This window comes from Aplidium turbinatum, chromosome 11 (assembly GCF_918807975.1).
Source record: "Aplidium turbinatum chromosome 11, kaAplTurb1.1, whole genome shotgun sequence".
Lineage (NCBI taxonomy): Eukaryota > Metazoa > Chordata > Ascidiacea > Aplousobranchia > Polyclinidae > Aplidium > Aplidium turbinatum.
This window is the reverse complement of record NC_137482.1, coordinates 5,124,593-5,134,489: the sequence shown is the minus strand read 5'-3', so window position 1 is coordinate 5,134,489 and position 9,897 is coordinate 5,124,593. Positions and strand designations below refer to the sequence as shown.

Here is a 9,897-nt window from a genome sequence, read left to right as displayed (position 1 = left end):
CTTCCAAATTACAGTAGGCTATTGTCTGTACTTGCCACTTCAGGAAAATATTTTCTCTCATTCTGACACTGGGAAAATAACAGAACGTTCTCGACATTATGTCTGTTTGAACAACTGTGATTTTGTTTAGAAAACTTAAAACCGTTTGAGCTATGTTTGATATAAAAGTTTGAGTTATAAGCTAACAACAAAATTTTCTCAATTTGAGATATTCAGCTAGAAGAGCCACAAAAACATGTCGACGCGACGCAGTTTGTCCACCGGAAATACAGTAGAATGATATGAAGGTTATGCATGTTTTAAATTTAAATCACTCATGTCTGCTGTATGCACTATTTATCATACAGTACAATACAGACTGTAGGTCACAGGTTTTCAAGGCTTAGTGCTTCTTGTCATTTTTCTAGCGGTGAACTTTGTTTAGGCTTAATATTTTTCAAGTTTCAATTACGTTTGTGATTTTACATCAGTTTTGAATAACTAACTTTTCAAAATTTGTCGTTATCTTTCACAGTGTGTGTATTCAACCTTTGATGAGAAAATAAGGTTTTCATCGTACTATAAGCCATCGGCACTAACGAAAATAGGGTGGCCAGTTGTTTTTTCTCGCCGCCTTTCCGTCAGTAACTACGACCACCCAGTTATAATTACACCCTGCTGGGTAAGAGTGAGAGGTGTTTATGACCAGCTTAAGCTGGGAATCGCACCAAGTTTGAATGATTGGAAAGCGAACACGTTATCCGCTGCGCCATCCCACCACTTTCATAGATAACGTCGTAGGCTATACATTTTAATCCATAGCCAATATATAGCCTAAGTTAATTATAAAAATTGTTGAAAGAAGTAATACAGGAACTATTGATTGATCACTAAGAAATCAGTTTCCACTTTATTGCCTGATATGAGATGACATAATGGTTCTTCAGAAAAAGAAACCTTTGTTTTGCATTCAATCGATTCAATCTTCTTTCAGTCTATCCGGCAAGAATATCTCGAAATGTTTTGCTTCTTTTCGAAAGAAAAACAATTTTGTAGAGATGAGTTTGAAGAATTGCCAATTAATTTTTATCAGCGTTATTAGTGTTCAAGTTAACAATAAATCCAACATTTTTTAAAATAGATAAAAAATTTGTTCGATTAAGCTACGAAGTAGCCTATATAAAGAATTATTTTCCATAATTATATTATTTTTGAATTAACTTTTGTAAAGATTTTCTTGAAGTTGTATTTCGACCAAAAACAGAACAAGGGTAGCAGACAGTTATTGGGTACTCTAGGTTAGCCTACAGTCAAAGTGTGTCGTTGTGCAAACCGTACCGGTGTATTTCATGAACTGGGATAGCTTTCATTGTAATATTCGTAAAGATACTACTGAGCACCACGCTCATCACTTTTACGTCGTTTAAAGGTTGTCAGTTCGAGGCTCATGACAAGCATGTGCTAGTCTGAGGTAAAGCACTTCTTAAAGGAAAATCAACTTCCTTGTCACCCACCTATCCTGAATCTTCATCAACCGGAGAGTAACTTGGATACCACAAAAACACCTCAGGTAAATATAATGATGCCCTGGCGATCCTGGCAAAAAAAGTTTTTTACAGTTGATATAATTGACAATTCTTTAGTGCAAATACAATCCCGCAAACGTTTTTAAAACTTCGTGTTTTGTAAGATTTTTTTTTCATATATTCACTTGGCTTTTGTGTAACTCCATTTCAAGCTGAACAGGAATAGCCTACATATGAACAGTTTTATTTATTTGAGTACTTAGTCTGGAAAGGCGGTGGGATGGTGCAACGGATAAGGCGTTGGCTTTTCAACAATGCGAACTTGGTTCTACATCTGGTTTAAGCTGGTTATTGATAAACACCGCTCATCTCTACCCAGAGTATAATAAATTGGGTGGGCGTAATTGCTGAAGGAAAGGCGACTGAGAGGAAAAAACTGGCCACCTTTCTCTCGTTGTGCCGAAGGCGGAATTATTCTATCCATTAGGTGCTGCTGAATGGAGAGCTGTCCTGAAATGCGTTGCTCAAGCGCACACCCCGAAAGTCGAACCTGCGCCGCTTGATTATGAGCCAGGCGCGTAACCACTGAGCTATCGGGGCGGACGAAAACAGCGTCACCCTTCAAAGAAGACCAAACACTTAAAGTTTAGGTGTTTGGTCGTCTTCATAAAGTAAAAATTACATGCCCTACGAATAGAAGCATCAACATTTATTTAATTGTTTTTACCCTCATCTAAAAATGAACTTCAGTGTTTACAATCAAAAACAAAGTAATGGCGGCTGGTTTGTAATACTTTGTCCCATGTGACAGGGACTGCTCTTCATCGCCGCACGTGGCAAACAATTCAATAAAAATATTGAATTAAATTACGTGTTGCTACTGCCAGCAACGTGGTCGAGCGTACAATCGTCCGCCACACCATCCAACGAACGCCGGTTTAAATCCAATGTGAACGCGAAGCTTATTTTGGTGGGACCGGTAACAGTGTGTTTGGAAACGGACGCAAAGACTGGGTTCCTTACTCCCAATCTAGGCTGCTTAATCTAATTTGATTCACAAGACACGAGACTAGATGCGACATCGTTCAATACCAAATTACTTTAAAATTTGGTATTGAACGATATCAAAAACGAGAATTATAATACTTTGTGTTAATTATAATAATCGCAGTTATGCGTTGCTCTCAGCATTTTACAAAAAAGGCAATGTCAGAGCAGCGGTAGGCCTATGATAGCGTAGCAGAACACATTACTATACTAAAATATTTTTCAACAAATTTGATTTTATTTTATTCCTTTTGCCTTGAAATAATGGTAGCCTGGTAGGCATTTAACGTATTCCACTTTCCTAAAACAATAACGCAATCATGCGTGACATAGTCTACGATTCCTCAAAAATCAGCTGATTGCGGTCATGGGACTCAGCACGTGATATTGTAAGCGCTCTTCTCGAAAGTTTTTTGGTACAAACTAAGCTAAGTGAACGAATCGCCGTCACCAGCGTAGCATTGTGAATTAGAGTTTGGGCAAGAGATATAGTCATTTTTATTGCTTGGATTCGATTTCCACCTCCTGTCTATACTATTTTTTCTTCTGTAACTGAACTGAGTGCAAAAAGAATCTTTTGTGGGCACTTTAACATGAAGATATCCAATTCAACCACGAAGCTACGCTATTCATGACGTCATCAAGGTTGCATTTCTAGGAAGAACAAAAAAACGCCCATTAAAGCTAAATTAAGTCATCGGTTTGCCATCGGCTGAGTCGGCGCAAAGGGTTAGGACGATGCTAGTCATGTCATTTCCGTGGGTTTGATTCCCACCACTGCTACTGCTCTTTTTCTTCTGTAGGCTAATTACCAAACAAAGTTCAAAGTAAATCAACTCTCTGGCTGAATGCTGGAATGGTCACAAATGGACGGTAAGCCACCTAAAACATGTTCTGATTTACACATCACATAATATCTGATTGGCTCGTGGTTGATTTGGATATCTTCATGTTAAACTGCCTACCAGAATTTTGGCTGCAATCAGGTGGTTTCAAACATCAGTGATGTCATATGTCACGCATGATTGCGTTACTGCTTTGGGAAAGCGGAATACGTTAAAGTGCCTACCTGAAATAATAGACGTAGCATCTTAATTTTTCTCAAAAGTTATCGATTGCTGTGATGTATTCGTCTAAGATTTAAGTGGATTTTTGTGGTTCATTTGTATGCTTTTAGCCATATGCTGGGTCGTTAAGAGATTCAGATGTAGCAGACTCAAAAGTTGTCGCTTTTTGCGCCAACATCGAAATATGCTAGCTAGTGTCTTGCCCAGACAGGTCGAGTGTCCTCTATAGTCATCGAACCAGCGACCCTTTCGAGTGTCCGCTGTATTCATCACCACTCGACGAAGCGGTGATTAGGTTCGACGCAATGTTTCGAAATCCCTTCCAATGGGTAGACGCAACTAACTGCTGAGAAGTACTCGCAAAGCTGGGGAACTAGAGCTATAGCTTTTAAACAGTTCTCTGGGAGTGGAACCTCAGAGACAGAAAACATTTTATCACTTCAGTTCCAGTGTTAGCCTAGTGAATAACTGACCTCTTTCAAAATACTGATTTTCATTCTCCTTCAAGTGCCTTGCCTGAACCAGGCATCGAAGGTCTCAGATAAATAATAATTAGACCAAATAGGTTACCTTTGCTAATCTCAAAAAGTTTTTCAGAATTCTCAATGAGCAACATAGTTTACTGTAACCTATATTCAAAATGCAGTGAAGGAAACAAAAGCACTTGTGAAATATTTTGCATTATTTTGTCAAGTCCTCCACAAAACACGTTCAACAAACTCCAAACAACGTTTTACGAATTTACAGCTCTAACGTTGATGTTGATGACATAGCTCATCTTTTTTACATGAGCTTCCGGTTTTGACTTATGCAGGATCAGATTATTTTAAGGCTATTGTTATCAGGCCCAAGCTTCTGCTTCGAAAATATCAAACAAAACAAAAAGGCAATCGGTTGAAATGAAAACTCTCTACAGTAGTCTCTATGGTTAAATGCAAAACGTTAAAATAAAATAATTGCAAGTTAAACAACATGCAAAACAATTGAATGGTTACAAATAACAAAAATAAAACGTCAAGTTTATTACATTTGATGGTACAAATCGCTAGTTGTTATTCTTTATGTTATGTGTTGTTATAAAAATTAGAGTGTCATTGCAAGGAGTTGATACGGAAATGATCGGTGTTAACACCTCAATACTGCGAGCAAATGCATAAAAAGCTCATTGTGTGACGATGGTTATAACTATCATAGATGCATTGACGCGAATGAGGAATCTTGCTTTGCTAGGTTAGCTAAAAAGTGGAGTTTGGAAGTATGGACTATAATTTGATAACAATCTTCAATAAGGAAGTTATACAACCCCTTGATTAAAATTCAACCCTGCCAACTCACATTACCATATGCACATCAGCACAATATCATGCAACCTGGATCCAATGTGCAAACAAGCAAGTTTCGGTAGAAAATTGGAAATTTTATGTAAATTCAACGTAGTTGTGAGTAGCATAAAAACAGGCTAAAATTTGCCTGGTAGCCTGTCAGTTGTGTAGAAAATGATTCAATAGATTTAAATCGAAACTGTTTTTGGAGTAAAATAGTAGGGACGTATGATGAATGTAAATGGAAATAAAAAGGCCCAGTCAAAATGCTTATTTCAGCAAACGTGTTGATGATTGTATTGATTTCATGTTCAATGTTAATAACAACGTGCAACTGCCAGCAAAGACTATTTATGCTCGAATGCGCATTGTTAGTGGTTTAACCGCTCAAACATGCGCCTTACTTTAAGGAAAACAGTTATGATGTGCATGGCAGACTATTCTTTAGCTCTGTTAAGCAATTGAATAATAATTTCAGACCATGATAGTAATTTCTGCGCTTTTAGTGCCAAGAGGTTATTTTCCTATGCTCCACAAACAATGCTTTGTTATTTAGACTTGTCACTGGTTGGCAAAACAAGCAAAATAAGTTTTCACACGCTCGATTTCAAGAAAAATAAACAAACGTCTGTGGTGATGTGGCTCAAGCAATTTTTCATTTTCTGCTATTTTAATTACAAACTGTGAAAAATCGCAGGCAGCCTTTTAAATTAACTAGTTACATTGCGTGTGGGTTAATAGGCTACCTTATGACTTTGTACTTGCGTTGATGCAAACAGTGGATTAATCATTGCAGCAGGGAAAGTCAAAGGGAATTTGTATTTAGTAACGTCCTACAGTAAATGCAGTGTAGGTTACATTAAAGCATCAGCAAAAAACTGCATGCATGTGGTTTAGTCTCTTTCAACTCCCAAGGTCTCACAATCCTTTCTCAACTCTTGTAATAACATATAAAAATGAATATTATAATGAAAATAATATAATAAACGATTATAATAAGTTTTGGCTTTGATTTTACCAATTCTAAGAGAACAAAAGCATGAAGAATAGAATTAACATATTGGTCCCATGGCCAATGGCGTTCATATGGAAGTAATTTTGGAATCAGGCCAAGCCCGGGATTATTTTAGAGACGCAAAACCTTTCCAGAAGAGCTTGGTACGAAAAAACACAGCGTATTTATGGAGCTGTATTGTTTTCTTTAAAACAGTCTTATTCTTGGGGCGCTCCTCTTGCAAGCACTTAACTTAAGTTTTACTCTCATTAGCCATGCTTACGTTTGTAACTCGGCTATTTGCTGTCAATTCAAATGACAAGTTGTTCTTACACTAACTCCAAAGTGTAAATCACCACGATACAAAAATGTCTTGAATAATGTGACTGAAGAAAGTTTGTTAATTGAAAAAATGCATAGATATGATAAAAGTATAAACAGAAAAAACGTCATTAAGAAAAACAGATCTGTGTCAAAAGTAATGTGATACAAGCAATAGTCTTATATGAAGAAAAGGGTTATCGTACCGCAATACACGTTTTCACAACAAAATAATTTGTTTAACTTCAAGAACATTTTTATAGAACAGCATCACAAGCTGACTATCATTCAACTTTCTCTCAGCTGTAGCAATTTGCGTCTGCATCCTTCCATGCTGCTCTGATGGAGGGGACTATTCGTGGGGGGTTGGGAATTCCCAGTTTTCTCCTCCTCCCATCAGCTTGGAGGATGCTACAAAGTTTGCAATAGCTTCTCATGTCATTATCACGGTTTTCCATTTTAAGTCTCGTTTCAATCCTCTCAGGATGTTTTATCCAAGTTCTCCAATGAAGATATTCTGCATAAGCTGTTTCATTGTTTGCCAAGTACTTGAGGTAAGTTACCAGTTCTTGTGGATTTGAAAAGTCATTTGCGTGGATAAATGATTTTGTTGGAGCCACTTTAAGTAAATCATTTTTATCTGGGCCCCAAACAATCGGTACAGCCCCTGATCGTAATCCATTGAACCAAAACTTTTCTGTGAAGTAATCTTTACATGTAATTGAGTTTTCAAAAGATAAATAAAACTTGTATTCGCTGATTGCTTCATACATGGAATCACTGTATCTGCCGGATCCAAGCTGACGACTGCCAAAGCAAGCACCGTAAGTATCAACTTGTAATCCTGCTGCAATTAGAGAGTTGGCAAAGTTCATGCGTTTTGAGTAGCAATTGCTCACTGCCCAAGCAGCCATTTTGTGACTCATCCGTTTCTTTAAAAGAAGTTTGTCTAAATCTGTGTCTCCTGCATTCTGCAATTCTCGTAAAATAAGGTTGATGCTTCCATAAGGAGCATAAATATCTGCATCAGTTCGGTAGTGGAAAGTCAAGTTAAACATTTGGTCTAAATTCCCGTTTGGTAGTGATGTGTGCAGCGGGCTTTCACCGGTCCACCAAGCGTACAGCTGGTTAGGAAATCTGTGCAATACATACAGCAAAGCATAAATGGAGCACTTTGCATGTTGTGTGCAACTGTGTTCCAACAATCAATGCAAGTCTTCACTTCTTACACGTTTAAATTTGTTATGCAATTTGCCTATTAGCATGCCAACGGTGCTTATTCAAGCATGCTTTAGTTAGCTAGGATTTTGTTTAGTTGTGTAATTTTTTACTTGTTTTTGCTCTAATAATTTAGTTTTTGAATCTCCATTTTCAGTTCAGTATTATTGCAATGGCCGTATACAGGATAAACACTTATTTTACCACGTAAAGAATACAAAGGGTGTCATTTCGAAAGACTTTACTGTTACCCAACAGGGAAGACTCGCAACATCAAAATTACGACAAGGACCGACAGTTTTACGTCAAACCAAACTAACTAAAATCGTTTGCATTAGAAAATAATGAAAGATGTACCACAAACAACCAATGTAGAAAATATTATACAATAACAAGGACGAGCTATACTCTATGCAGATTTAGTTTCCGTTGTACAAAAAAAGCTTCAACAGCTTCCTTTGTAACGTAGGCCTATGTTTGTGAGACAACAGAGTCCTCAATCACTAAAGTTCAAATAGGAATTTACTTTAAAACTTCCAGGTTCTTGCTGCAACGGAAAAAATCTTTCAATCTAAAATTAGAGACGCGTTCTTGATGTAAGGTTTTACTTTTTTTTATAGAATCCAAAATAGTCCCTTGGACATCATAATATCCATATATGATGTCATGATTTTGATGCCTGTCTCCCTGAGAGGGAAACGCGTTTAAAAGATGCTCAAAAAGACCCATGTTCGACACCCAGCGAAAAGATACTTTTAACCAAACACTTATCGACACATTTAAAGGGGATAATAAAAATTGGCTTTTTGCCTTCCTTGCCACTTCATAAAAATTCTTACCCAACGTGTAGTAGTTTAGATAAGACAAACGTGTAGATAATATTGAGGATAACGATTTCAGATACTTTTTGTCTCACAGTACTGGCTACACTTTTTGGCGATTTTTGTCGGGAACTAAGTTTAAAACAAAACACATCAAATGCAAAAACCGTTAAAGATGCCTTAACTAGAAGCAAAATGGTTGTAATGCCTGGTTAATCTAATCAAAAAATAAAGAGCCTAAAATGTAGATACTAAACCCATGTTCAGCAAACATTTTGAAAACTATACGGTCTTCGCATTTGTATCCCTGAAGATGAAGACAGTATAGTTTTCGAAAGGCTTTCTAAACATGAGTTTAGTATCCACATTTTGGGCTCTTTATATTTTTGATGCCTTACCTTTTGTTGGGAAGAGCACTGCGTAAATAGTCGGACTTAAAAACAATCGCATGAGGTTTTCTGGATTCATCCATGGAATATGAAATATCACAACTAATGTTACCGAGGCACTCCTGAGGGTTTGCAAGATACCCTGGCTTCCCTTTTGTCGCCACCCATATATCAATGGAATAAGGATCTCCGTGTTCATCTACCATATCCTCTTTATCAAATATCATATCATTTAAAGGAGGACGACCATTCTCGTGCTTTTTTTGCACCTCGTAATAATCTCTATTGAATTCCTTTTTACTTTCATGATAATCTTTAGGAGCTTCAGGCAGCTTACTGTGCTTGTCCACTTTCACTCTGAACTTTTCCCTGATCACATTGTTTTCTTGTCTGCCTGCTAAGACATGGAGGTGCATGGCATATATTCCAAATCCAACCATCAAATATAAAATACTTTTTTTTAGACATCGTTTAGACAACATGGTTTTTTTTAACTTGTATAATTTTTTTAAGTTGAAAGCATTTCAAAAGTTATTCTTGATCAGTGTTGCCAAATCTTTAGTTCCTTTGCAAAAGAAAAATATGTTTAAATTTGTAATACGTTACCTTTACAAAATTTCAGCTCCGTCAAACTTAATTAAGAACAGTTAGCTGGAACAAAAAGGTGGTTTTTCGATATGCCCGACGCGAATGCCACTTCTGCATTTTATGCCATGCAGAACTTCAATCGGTTTTCTCCGTAACACCCGCCCAAGAGCGATGAGTTTGTGATAACTTACAAATCCGTTCTCTTGTAACTAGTAGCTTAGGCCTACCAATTAATTATCACTGTTCCGTGCCACTATCACAAAATACTGTATTAGTCATTTGAAGAGTTACAAATTTTAATGCAGCGAAGGTGTTATGCACTATCGCTACGAGTTAACTCGTTCAGAAATTCATTTATTTTCTTAAACATACATTTGCTATCAACATAATGCGGTAGTAGACCAAACAGCGAAGCCTAAATACTCGTTTTATTTTTTACCAGTGAATTTCTGATGAAGACAAATCTTTTATCGGGCTCTACAAATGCTGTATATTCATTTAGTGATCGTATGACTAACACGTCGAAATAGACTTTTTCCTTTGCCGCAACTAAATCAACTTACACTTTCGGTACGGTACCACGAAAAACAAAATTAAAAACTGCTTAACTGTAGTGCATCAACAG

The 9,897-nt window shown here is 37.0% G+C and overlaps 1 protein-coding gene across 1 annotated transcript; it reads right to left on the bottom strand.

Moving 5' to 3' along the window:
• Positions 1-4,224: 4,224 nt before the first annotated feature.
• On the bottom strand, positions 4,225-9,300 carry LOC145779708 (4-galactosyl-N-acetylglucosaminide 3-alpha-L-fucosyltransferase 9-like). Its single transcript, XM_082591344.1, has 2 exons — positions 8,694-9,300; positions 4,225-7,393 (listed from the first exon to the last, which is right to left on the bottom strand). The coding sequence occupies exons 1-2, from the start codon at positions 9,164-9,166 to the stop codon at positions 6,556-6,558; spliced, it is 1,311 nt and encodes a 436-aa protein (XP_082447470.1). The 5' UTR covers positions 9,167-9,300; the 3' UTR covers positions 4,225-6,555.
• Between the last annotated feature and the right edge of the window lie 597 nt (positions 9,301-9,897).

Bases quoted from the DNA above. Each gene is read 5' to 3' on its own strand.
- LOC145779708 (XM_082591344.1), bottom strand. From the start codon at position 9,166: ATGTTGTCTAAACGATGTCTAAAAAAAAGTATTTTATATTTGATGGTT. The intron at 7,394-8,693 runs GTAAGGCATCAA...TGTATTGCACAG, and splicing joins AGTGCTCTTCCCAACAAAAG to ATTTCCTAACCAGCTGTACG.